This window comes from Nerophis lumbriciformis, linkage group LG16, assembly GCF_033978685.3.
Source record: "Nerophis lumbriciformis linkage group LG16, RoL_Nlum_v2.1, whole genome shotgun sequence".
In the NCBI taxonomy this organism is placed as follows: Eukaryota; Metazoa; Chordata; class Actinopteri; order Syngnathiformes; family Syngnathidae; genus Nerophis; species Nerophis lumbriciformis.
The window spans coordinates 3,552,099-3,567,098 of NC_084563.2; the positions used below are offsets into that span (position 1 = coordinate 3,552,099).

Below are 15,000 nucleotides of genomic sequence, written 5' to 3' on the forward strand. Positions count from 1 at the left end.
TATTTACTCAGCTTTTTGCCATTTGCATACATTATTCCTCTTTAGGACCGCGAGGCGCAGACACCAGGAATGAAACTTGCCTGCCTCAATCAGGTTCATTAAGGTCAGGCGGACTAAAGAGCGTCTCAGGTGTGAAAACTCTTTCAATAAATCCATCCTTACTTTGCACACTTTCAAACATCACTAAACTGAGAAGGAATGTGAAAACATTAAGATGAATAATAATGGACCGCATAAAAGAAGGTGAAACAAGGTAAATATAAGGTCAAAATGCAAGGTTAAAAGATGATCAATGGAAAGCAAAAAAGAGGTAGCTGGAAGGTAAACAAAGGTAGAACCAGTTAAAGTTCAGAGATGGTCAATAAAAGTAAAAATGTAAATAAAAGGTCAACAAGCTGGGGAATGTGGTAAAAGAAGGTAAAGGGTAAATCAGGGGAACATGGAAGGTAAACAATTTAAATAAAAAGGTCAATAGAAGGTAAACAATGTAAAAGAAGGTCAATCAAAGATAAATAAAGGTAATTAAGGTATGTAGAAGGTAAAATTAAATAAATAGAAGGTAAATAAAAAGGTAAAGGCCTTAAGTACAGGGTAAAATAAGGTAAGTAGAAGGTAAAATATGATAGAGGGGAAATAAAAAAGGTAAACAAGGTAAGTAAAGGGTAAAATTAGGTATATTGAAGAAACAAGAAGAAATAAAAGGTGAATACAATGTAAAAAAAGGTACACAGAAGGTTAAAAAAGAGGTAGCTGGAAGGTAAACAAAGGTAGAACCAGATAAATAGATGTTCAAAGAAGGTCAATAAAAGTAAAAATGTAAATAAAAGGTCAACAAGTTGGGGATGTGGTAAAAGAAGGTAAAGGGTAAATCAGGGGTACATAAAAAGGTAAAAAAATGTAAATAAAAAGGTCAATAGAAGGTAAACAATGTAAAGTAAGGTCAATCAAAGGTAAACAAATTAAGATAATATAGGCTCCAGCGCCCCCCGCGACCCCGAAGGGAATAAGCGGTAGAAAATGGATGGATGGATGGAGAAGGTAAAATTAAATAAATAGAAGGTAAATAAAAAGGTAAAGGCCGTAAGTACAGGGTAAAATAAGGTAAGTAGAAGGTAAAATATGATAGAAGGGAAATAAAAAAGGTAAACAAGGTAAGTAAAGGGTAAAATAAGATATATTGAAGAAACAAGAAGAAATAAAAGGTAAATACAATGTAAAAGAAGGTACACAGAAGGTTAAAAAAGAGGTAGCTGGAAGGTAAACAAAGGTAGAACCAATTAAATAGATGCTCAAAGAAGGTCAATAAAAGTAAGAATGTAAATAAAAGGTCAACAAGTTGGAGACGTGGTAAAATAAGGTAAAGGGTAAATCAGGGGTACATAAAAAGTTAAAAAAATGTAAATAAAAAGGTCAATAGAAGGTAAACAATGTAAAGTAAGGTAAATCAAAGGTAAACAAATTAAGGTAAATAGAAGGTAAAATTAAATAAATAGAAGGTAAATAAAAAGGTAAAGACCGTTAGTAAAGGGTAAAATAAGGTAAGTAGAAGGTAAAATATGATAGAGGGTAAATAAAAAAGGTAAACAAGGTAAGTAAAGGGTAAAATAAGGTATATTGAAGAAACAAGAAGAAATAAAAGGTAAATGCAATGTAAAAGAAGGTACACAGAAGGTTAAAAAAGGGGGGGGGAAAAGGTAAATACAAGGTAAAATATGGTTAAAAAAAGGTATAAAAAGGTAAATACAATGTAAAAATAAAAAGGTACATAGAAGGTAAAAAGGTATAAAATATAAATACAAAGTAAAAGATGGTAAATAAGGTATAAAAAGGTATAAAAGGTAAATACAATGTATAAGAAGGTAAATCAAAGATAAATAAAGGTAATTAAGTTATGTAGAAGGTAAAATTAAATAAATAGAAGTTAAATAAAAAGGTAAAGGCCGTAAGTAAAGGGTAAAATAAGGTAAGTAGAAGGTAAAATATGATGGAGGGTAAATAAAAAGGTAAACAAGGTAAGTAAAGGGTAAAATAAGATATATTGAGAAACAAGAAGAAATAAAAGGTAAATACAATGTAAAAGAAGGTACACAGAAGGTTAAAAAAAGGGGGGGGAGGTAAATACAAGGTAAAATATGGTTAAAAAAAGGTATAAAAAGGTAAATACAATGTAAAAAAAAAAAAAGGTACATAGAAGGTAAAAAGGTATAAAATGTAAATATAAAGTAAAAGATGGTAAAGAAGGTAGAACAAGGTATAAAAGGTAAACACAATGTAAAATAAGGTACATAGAAGGTAAACAAGGTATAAAAGGTAAATACAAGGTAAAAGATGGTAAAAAAAAAAAAAAAAGGTATAAAAGGTAAATACAAGGTATATATACTCTGGACAACAGACACATTGACACCTTTACCTGCATGAAGGTGGAACTAAATGCTGCCTGAGGCTGAGCCAATCAGTGGACAGGATACTGACCCGATGGTTTTGCTGCCCTCTAGTGGCCAGGACTAATATATTGATATTTTCTAGCCATCTGCATGCTTGGAAAATGCTGCATTAAGGTCAGCGATGCTTGGAATATGTTTGAATATTAAATCAATGCAACACGGCGGCAGAGAGAATGAAGTTCCTTATTAGATAGAGAATGGAAAAGGACGTTTAAGTTGACTTTCAAAGTAAGAAGCGGCGACTGAAAGTAAACAATGACTCACAAGTGCCAAGAAAAAGACTTGCAAAAGCATCTCACTTCATTTGGACAAACAAGCGTGCTAAGTGCGTTTAATGGCAGCAATCACTTTGCTGCTCACGCTAATGTTCTCCATTAGTGCTTGTTAGCCACACAAAGACACTCGCAGCCTCCTGTTGGAAGGGTTGGCGACGTGCTAACACAGGTTAGCATTATTATATCAACGATCAGAGACAGAAACTCTTCATTTAACATAATGCCCTTTTTTGCTGCTTCAACACAGAAAAAGGTCAAGTGAAATAACTTCGTTGTTAACTGTAGGTCAATAATTATTGTCTTTCTCTCAGACAAAACAGGGCTTTGCGGTCTTTAACACACACACACGCACGCACGCATGCACACACCGCAAAATGAGCTAACGTTACGCTAAAAGCTAATTAGCCTTCACCTCTGCATTATGCTCACCTGCTAAACACCTTTCTGCTAACCCGCACCGTCTCTCCTCTCTTAACAACAAAGCGCTGCGGGAAACCGTGCACATGCTCCCAGGTAGCATCGTTACATAAAAGGAGGTAGTCTGTTAGCCTCCTAGCTGCTAACTGGAGACTACAACAGGTTGCATTAGTAGATAACATGTAGCGCTAACAGAAACTACTACACACGCTCCGAGGTTACATTATCAAATAAAAGGAGGTAGACTGTTAGCCGCTAACAAGCTAACTGGAGACTACAACAGGTTGCATTAGTAAATAAAGGGTACCCTGTTAGCTTGTTAGCTGCTAGCAAGCTAACAAAAACATGCTCCGAGGTTGCATTAGTGAATAAAAGCAGGTAGCCTGTTAGCTGCTAACAGGTTAAAAGGAAACTACAACAGGTTGCATTAGTGAATAAAATGTTGCCTGTTAGCTGCTAACATGAAACAACAACTAGTTGCATTAGTAAATAAGATGTAGCCTGTTAGCTGCTAACATGCTAACAGAAACCACAACTGGTTGCATTAGTAAATAAAATGTAGCCTGTTAGCTGCTAACATGCTAACAGGAAACAACAACTGGTTGCATTAGTAAATAAAATGTAGCCTGTTAGCTGCTAACATGCTAACAGGAACCAACAACTGGTTGCATTAGTAAATAAAATATAGCCTGTTAGCTGCTAACATGCTAACAGAAAACAACAACTGGTAGCATTAGTAAATAAAATGTAGCCTGTTAGCTGCTAACATGCTAACATGAAACAACAACTGGTTGCATTAGTAAATAAAATGTAGCCTGTTAGCTGCTAACATGCTAACAGGAACCACAACAGGTTGCATTATTAACTAAAAGGAGGTAGCTTGTTAGCATTATCAAATAAAATGAAGTAGCTTGTTAGCATGAGTAAATAAACGTTAGCATGTTAGCAAGAGAAATGTACGCGAGCTGACAAAACGCTAACAAGCGCAAAGTGGTGGGTTTATTTCCCGCTAGGATCTTTAAGTGGATGTTAATTCTTATTCTTATGTTGCATATTGGGAGTTGATTATGTTGCATATTGGGAGTTGATTATGTTGCATATTGGGAGTTGATTACGTTGCATATTGGGAGTTGATTATGTTGCATATTGGGAGTTGATTACGTTGCATATTGGGTGTTGATTACGTTGCATATTGGGAGTTGATTACGTTGCATATTGGGAGTTGATTACGTTGCATATTGGGTGTTGATTACGTTGCATATTGGGAGTTGATTATATTGCATATTGGGAGTTGATTACGTTGCATATTGGGAGTTGATTATGTTGCATATTGGGAGTTGATTATGTTGCATATTGGGAGTTAATTATGTTGCATATTGGGAGTTAATTATGTTGCATATTGGGAGTTGATTATGTTGCATATTGGGAGTTGATTATGTTGCATATTGGGAGTTGATTATGTTGCATATTGGGTGTTGATTATGTTGCATATTGGGAGTTGATTATGTTGCATATTGGGAGTTGATTATGTTGCATATTGGGAATTGATTATGTTGCACATTGGGTGTTGATTATGTTGCATATTGGGAGTTGATTATGTTGCATATTGATTGTGTTGTGCTAGCTTTTTGAATGAGCAGCGCAAGGGATTGTGGGAAATCACCAGCCACAATGCAGGGGGAGGGACTAGGGACTAGGGACTAGGGACTAGGGACTAGGGACTAGTGAGACGCCACCCGGGCTTACCGTTCTCCGGGTGCTCCGTCTCTCCGATGCTGCCGTCGGGCGTGGTCCTCTCGTAGTGATCCTCCGGCAGCGCCAGCGGTCCCACACGAGGGCCACACGACGACTTGGAGCTGGGCGTCTCCGACTCGTCCAGCCCAGAGTCGTAGTAGCTGTGTTGTTGCCCCGCCTCCTGCTGCTGATCCTGCGCCTGATTGGCTGTGGAGAAGGTCACGCGGCGCTGTGGCATCTGCCAATCACATCACACAATACTGGGTATTAATACTTGTATACTGTAGTACTACTACATCTGCCAATCACATCACACAATACTGGATATTAATACTGTAGTACTACTACTACATCTGCCAATCACATCACACAATACTGGATATTAATACTGTAGTACTACTACATCTGCCAATCACATCACACAATACTGGATATTAATACTGTAGTACTACTACATCTGCCAATCACATCACACAATACTGGATATTAATACTGTAGTACTACTACATCTGCCAATCACGTCACACAATACTAGATATTAATACTGTAGTACTACTACATCTGCCAATCACATCACACAATACTGGATATTAATACTGTAGTACTACTACATCTGCCAATCACATCACACAATACTGGATATTAATACTTGTATACTGTAGTACTACTTAATCTGCCAATCACATTGCACAATACTGGATATTAATACTTGTATACTTTAGTACTACTACATCTGCCAATCACATCACACAATACTGGATTTTAATACTTGTATACTGTAGTACTACTACATCTGCCAATCACATCACACAATACTGGATATTAATACTTGTATACTTTAGTACTACTACATCAGCCAATCACATCACACAATACTGGATATTAATACTTATATACTGTAGTACTACTACATCTGCCAATCACATCAGACAATACTGGATATTAAAACTTGTATACTGTAGTACTACCACATCTGCCGATCACACCACACAATAATATATATTAATACTTATATACTGTAGTACTACTACATCTGCCAATCACATCACACAATACTGTGTATTAATACTTATATACTGTAGTACTACTGCATACGCCAATCACATCACACAATACTGAATATTAATACTTGTATACTTTACTACTACTACATCTGCCGATCACATCACACAATATTGGATATTAATACTTGTATACTGTAGTACTACTACATCTGCCAATCACATCACACAATACTGGATATTAATACTTGTATACTGTAGTACTACTACATCTGCCAATCACATCACACAATACTGCATATTAATACTTGTATACTGTAGTACTACTACATCTGCCAATCACATCACACAATACTGGATATTAATACTGTAGTACTACTACATCTGCCAATCACATCACACAATACTGCATATTAATACTTGTATACTGTAGTACTACTACATCTGCCAATCACATCACATAATACTGGATAGTAATACTGTAGTACTACTACATCTGCCAATCACATCACACAATACTGGATATTAATACTGTAGTACTACTACATCTGCCAATCACATCACACAATACTGGATATTAATACTTGTATACTGTAGTACTACTGCATCTGCCAATCACTTCACACAATACTGGATATTAATACTGTAGGACTACTACATCTGCCAATCACATCACACAATAATATACATTAATACTTATATACTGTAGTACTACTACATCTGCCAATCACATCACACAATACTGGATATTAATACTTGTATACTGTAGTACTACTACATCTGCCAATCACATCACACAATACTGGATATTAATAATTATACTGTAGTACTACTACATCTGCCAATCACATCACACAATATTGGATATTAATACTGTAGTGCTACTACATCTGCCAATCACGTCACACAATACTGGATATTAATACTGTAGTACTACTACATCTGCCAATCACATCACACAATACTGTGTATTAATACTTGTATACTGTAGTACAACTACATCTGCCAATCACATCACACAATACTGGATATTAATACTGTAGTACTACTACATCTGCCAATCACATCACACAATACTGGATATTAATACTTGTATATTGTAGTACTACTACATCTGCCAATCACTTCACACAATACTGGATATTAATACTTGTATACTGTAGTACTACTACATCTGCCAATCACATCACACAATACTGGATATTAATACTTTAGTACTATTATATCTGCCAATCACATCACACAATACTGGATATTAATACTGTAGTACTACTACATCTGCCAATCACATCACACAATACTGGATATTAATACTTGTATACTGTAGTACTACTACATCTGCCAATCACATCACATAATACCGGATATTAATACTTGTATACTGTAGTACTACTACATCTGCCAATCACACCACACAATACTGGATATTAATACTTGTATACTGTAGTACTACTACATCTGCCAATCACATCACACAATACTGGATATTAATACTGTAGTACTACTACATCTGCCAATCACATCACACAATACTGGATATTAACACTTGTATACTTTAGTACTACTACATCTGCCAATCACATCACACAATACTGGATATTAATACTGTAGTACTACTACATCTGCTAATCACTTCACACAATACTGGATATTAATACTTGTATACTGTAGTACTACTACATCTGCCAATCACATCACACAATACTGGATATTAATATTTGTATACTGTAGTACTACTACATCTGCCAATCACATCACACAATACTGGATATTAATACTTGTATACTGTAGTACTACTACATCTGCCAATCACATCACACAATACTGGATTTTAATACTGTAGTACTACTACATCTGCCAATCACATCACACAATACTGGATATTAATACTTGTATACTGTAGTACTACTACATCTGCCAATCACATCACACAATACTGGATATTAATACTTATATACTGTAGTACTACTGCATCTGCCAATCACATCACACAATACTGGAAATTAATACTTGTATACTTTAGTACTACTACATCTGCCAATCACTTCACACAATACTGGATATTAAAAATTGTATACTGTAGTACTACTACATCTGCCAATCACATCACACAATACTGGATATTAATACTGTAGTACTACTACATCTGCCAATCACATCACACAATACTGGATATTAATACTGTAGTACTACTACATCTGCCAATCACATCACACAATACTGGATATTAATACTGTAGTACTACTACATCTGCCAATCACATCACACAATATTGGATATTAATACTGTAGTGCTACTACATCTGCCAATCACATCACACAATACTGGATATTAATACTGTAGTACTACTACATCTGCCAATCACATCACACAATACTGGATATTAATACTGTAGTACTACTACATCTGCCAATCACATCACACAATACGGGATATTAATACTTGTATACTTTAGTACTACTACATCTGCCAATCACATCACACAATACTGGATATTAATACTTATACTGTAGTACTATTACATCTGCCAATCACTTCACACAATACTGGATATTAATACTTGTACACTGTAGTACTACTACATCTGCCAATCACATCACACAATACTGGATATTAATACTTGTATACTTTAGTACTACAACATCTGCCAATCACATCACACAATACTGGATATTAATACTTATATACTTTAGTACTACCACATCTGCCAATCACACGACACAATAATATATATTAATACTTATAGTACTACTACAAGTACGACTACATCTTCCAATCACATCACATAATAATGTATATTAATACTTGTATAATTTAGTACTACTACATCAGCCGATCACATGACACAATAATATATATCAATACTTATAGTACTACTACATCTGCCAATGACATGAAACAAATATATCAGTACTTGTACTTTAGTACTACCATAAGTACTACTACATCTGCCAATGACAAGACAAAAATATATATCAATACTTATACTTGAGTACTATTATAAGTACTACTTTATCTGCCAATGACTTCACACAAATATATATCAATACTTATACTCTAGTACTACTATAAGTACTACTTCATCTGCCAATTCAATGACAACAAAAATATATCAGTACTTATACTTGAGTACTACTATAAGTACTACTATGTCTGCCAATAAGATGACAAATATATCAGTACTTGTACTTTAGTACTAGTATAAGTACTACTACATCTGCCAATGACATGAAACAAATATATCAATACGTATACTCTAGTACTACTATAAGTACTACTACATCTGCCAATGACATGAAACAAATATATCAATACGTATACTCTAGTACTACTATAAGTACTACTACATCTGCCAATGACATGACACAAATATATCAGTACTTATACTCTAGTACTACTATAATGACTACTATGTCTACATCTGCCAATGACATCACACAAATATGTCAAAATTTACCATTTGGTACTACCATAAGTACTACTACTACATAATCTGCCAATGATATAATACAAATATGTCAATATTTACCATTTGGTACTACCATAAGTACTACTAATACTACATCTGTCAATGATATAATACAAATATGTCAATATTTACTATTTGGTACTACCATAAGTACTACTAATACTACATCTGTCAATGATATAATACAAATATGTCAATATTTACCATTCTGTACTACCATAAGTACTACTAATACTACATCTGTCAATGATATAATACAAATATGTCAATATTTACCATTTGGTACTACCATAAGTACTACTACTACTACATCTGCCAATGATATAATACAAATATGTCAATATTTACCATTCTGTACTACCATAAGTACTACTAATACTACATCTGTCAATGATATAATACAAATATGTCAATATTTACCATTCTGTACTACCATAAGTACTACTAATACTACATCTGTCAATGATATAATACAAATATGTCAATATTTACCATTTGGTACTACCATAAGTACTACTACTACTACATCTGCCAATGATATAATACAAATATGTCAATATTTACCATTTGGTACTACCATAAGTACTACTAATACTACATCTGTCAATGATATAATACAAATATGTCAATATTTACCATTCTGTACTACCATAAGTACTACTAATACTACATCTGTCAATGATATAATACAAATATGTCAATATTTACCATTTGGTACTACCATAACTACTACTACTACTACATCTGCCAATGATATAATACAAATATGTCAATATTTACCATTTGGTACTACCATAAGTAGTACTACTACTACTACATCTGCCAATGATATAATACAAATATGTCAATATTTACCATTTGGTACTACCATAAGTACTACTACTACTACATCTGCCAATGATATAACATTTGGTACTACCATAAGTACTACTACTACTACATCTGTCAATGATATAATAAAAATATGTCAATATTTACCATTTGGTACTACCATAAGTACTACTACAACTACATCTGCCAATGATATAATACAAATATGTCAATATTTACCATTTGGTACTACCATAAGTACTACTAATACTACATCTGCCAATGATATAATACAAATATGTCAATATTTACCATTTGGTACTACCATAAGTACTACTACAACTACATCTGACAATTATATAATACAAATATGTCAATATTTACCATTTGGTACTACCATAAGTACTACTACTACTACTACATCTGTCAATGATACAATACAAATATGTCAATATTTACCATTTGGTACTACCATAAGTACTACTAATACTACATATGTCAATGATATAATAAAAATATGTCAATATTTACCATTTGGTACTACCATAAGTACTACTACTACTACATCTGCCAATAATATAATACACATATGTCAATATTTACCATTTGGTACTACCATAAGTACTACTAATACTACATCTGTCAATGATATAATACAAATATGTCAATATTTACCATTTGGTACTACCATAAGTACTACTAATACTACATATGTCAATGATATAATAAAAATATGTCAATATTTACCATTTGGTACTACCATAAGTACTACTACTACTACATCTGCCAATAATATAATACACATATGTCAATATTTACCATTTGGTACTACCATAAGTACTACTAATACTACATCTGTCAATGATATAATACAAATATGTCAATATTTACCATTTGGTACTACCATAAGTACTACTAATACTACATCTGCCAATGATATAATACAAATATGTCAATATTTACCATTTGGTACTACCATAAGTACAACTACTACTACATCTGCCAATGATATAATAAAAATATGTCAATATTTACCATTTGGTACTACCATAAGTACTACTACTACTACATCTGCCAATGATATAATACAAATATGTCAATATTTACCATTTGGTACTACCATAAGTACTACTAATACTACATCTGTCAATGATATAATATAAATATGTCAATATTTACCATTTGGTACTACCATAAGTACTACTACAACTACATCTGCCAATTATATAATACAAATATGTCAATATTTACCATTCGGTACTACCATAACTACTACTACTACTACTACATCTGCCAATGATATAATACAAATATGTCAATATTTACCATTTGGTACTACCATAAGTACTACTACTACTACTACTACTACATCTGCCAATTATATAATAAAAATATGTCAATATTTACCATTTAGTACTACCATAAGTACTACTAATACTACATATGTCAATGATATAATACAAATATGTCAATATTTACCATTTGGTACTACCATAAGTACTACTAATACTACATCTGCCAATGATATAATACAAATATGTCAATATTTACCATTCGGTACTACCATAAGTACTACTACTACTACATCTGCCAATGATATAATACACATATGTCAATATTTACCATTTGGTACTACCATAAGTACTACTACTACTACTACATCTGCCAATGATATAATACAAATATGTCAATATTTACCATTTGGTACTACCATAAGTACTACTACTACTACATCTGCCACTGATATAATAAAAATATGTCAATATTTACCGTTTAGTACTACCATAAGTACTACTAATACTACATCTGTCAATGATATAATACAAATATGTCAATATTTACCATTTGGTACTACCATAAGTACTAGTAATACTACATCTGCCAATGATATTATACAAATATGTCAATATTTACCATTTGGTACTACCATAAGTACTACTACTACTACATCTGCCAATGATATAATACAAATATGTCAATATTTACCAATTGGTACTACCATAAATACTACTACTACTATATCTGCCAATGATATAATACAAATATGTCAATATTTACCATTTGGTACTACCATAAGTACTACTACTACTACTACTACTACATTTGCCAATGATATAATACAAATATGTCAATATGTACCATTTGGTACTACCATAAGTACTCCTACTACATTTGCCAATGATATATTACAAATATGTCAATATGTACCATGTGGTACTACCATAAGTACTACTACTACTACTACTACTACTACTACATTTGCCAATGATATAATACAAATATGTCAATATTTACCATTTGGTACTACCATAAGTACTACTACTACTACTCCATCTGCCAATGATATAATACAAATATGTCAATATTTACTATTTGGTACTACCATAAGTACTACTACTACTAGTACATCTGTCAATTATATAATACAAATATGTCAATATTTACTATTTGGTACTACCATAAGTACTACTACTACTACATCTGCCAATGATATAATACAAATATGTCAATATTCACCATTTGGTACTACCATAAGTACTACTAATACTACATCTGTCAATGATATAATACAAATATGTCAATATTCACCATTTGGTACTACCATAAGTACTACTACTACTACATCTGCCAATGATATAATACAAATATGTCAATATTTACCATTTGGTACTACCATAAGTACTACTAATACTACATCTGTCAATGATATAATACAAATATGTCAATATTTACCATATGATACTACCATAAGTACTACTACTACTACATCTGCCAATGATATAATAAAAATATGTCAATATTTACCATTTGGTACTACCATAAGTACTACTACTACTACTACATCTGCCAATGATATAATACAAATATGTCAATATTTACCATTTGGTACTACCATAAGTACTACTACAACTACATCTGACAATTATATAATACAAATATGTCAATATTTACCATTTGGTACTACCATAAGTACTACTACTACTACTACATCTGTCAATGATACAATACAAATATGTCAATATTTACCATTTGGTACTACCATAAGTACTACTAATACTACATATGTCAATGATATAATAAAAATATGTCAATATTTACCATTTGGTACTACCATAAGTACTACTACTACTACATCTGCCAATAATATAATACACATATGTCAATATTTACCATTTGGTACTACCATAAGTACTACTAATACTACATCTGCCAATGATATAATACAAATATGTCAATATTTACCATTTGGTACTACCATATGTACTACTACTACTATATCTGCCAATGATATAATACAAATATGTCAATATTTACCATTTGGTACTACCATAAGTACTACTACTACTACATCTGTCAATGATATAATACAAATATGTCAATATTTACCATTTGGTACTACCATAAGTACTACTAATACTACATCTGCCAATGATATAATACAAATATGTCAATATTTACCATTTGGTACTACCATAAGTACTACTACTACTACATCTGCCAATGATGTAATACAAATATGTCAATATTTACCATTTGGTACTACCATAAGTACTACTACTACTACATATGCCAATGACATCACACAAATATGTCAATATTTACCATTTGGTACTACCATAAGTACTACTACTACTACATCTGCCAATGATATAATACAAATATGTCAATATTTACCATTTGGTACTACCATAAGTACTACTACTACTACATCTGTCAATGATATAATAAAAAATATGTCAATATTTACCATTTGGTACTACCATAAGTACAACTACAACTACATCTGCCAATTATATAATACAAATATGTCAATATTTACCATTCAGTACTACCATACTACTACTACTACTACATCTGCCAATGATATAATACAAATATGTCAATATTTACTATTTGGTACTACCATAAGTACTACTAATACTACATCTGCCAATAATATAATACACATATGTCAATATTTACCATTTGGTACTACCATAAGTACTACTAATACTACATCTGCCAATGATATAATAAAAATATGTCAATATTTACTATTTGGTACTACCATAATTACTACTACTACTACATCTGCCAATGATATAATACAAATATGTCAATATTTACCATTTGGTACTACCATAAGTACTACTACTACTACTACATCTGTCAATGATACAATACATATATGTCAATATTTACCATTTGGTACTACCATAAGTACTACTAATACTACATATGTCAATGATATAATAAAAATATGTCAATATTTACCATTTGGTACTACCATAAGTACTACTACTACTACATCTGCCAATGATATAATACAAATATGTCAATATTTACTATTTGGTACTACCATAAGTACTACTAATACTACATCTGTCAATGATATAATACAAATATGTCAATATTTACCATTTGGTACTACCATAAGTACTACTACTACTACATCTGTCAATGATATAATACAAATATATCAATATTTACCATTTGGTACTACCATAACTACTACTACTACTACTACATCTGCCAATGATATAATACAAATATGTCAATATTTACCATTTGGTACTACCATAAGTACTACTAATACTACATCTGTCAATGATATAATAAAAATATGTCAATATTTACCATTTGGTACTACCATAAGTACTACTAATACTACATCTGCCAATTATATAATACAAATATGTCAATATTTACCATTTGGTACTACCATAAGTACTACTACTACTACATCTGTCAATGATATAATAAAAATATGTCAATATTTACCATTTGGTACTACCATAAGTACTACTACTACTACATCTGCCAATGATATAATACAAATATGTCAATATTTACCATTTGGTACTACCATA

The 15,000-nt window shown here is 32.1% G+C and overlaps 1 protein-coding gene across 2 annotated transcripts in view; it reads right to left on the reverse strand.

The window, feature by feature from the left end:
- Positions 1-15,000, reverse strand: part of LOC133616944 (protocadherin-1-like) — a 294,172-nt gene that overhangs the window by 106,218 nt on the left and 172,954 nt on the right. Inside the window, exon 4 of one of the 2 annotated variants that reach the window (XM_061976522.2) lies at positions 4,883-5,108. The exons of the other annotated variant lie outside the window; for it this stretch is intronic. Within the exon in view, the coding sequence (XP_061832506.1) occupies positions 4,883-5,108 (226 nt within the window). The remainder of the gene's footprint in view (positions 1-4,882; positions 5,109-15,000) is intronic. 2 annotated transcript variants of the gene reach the window in all.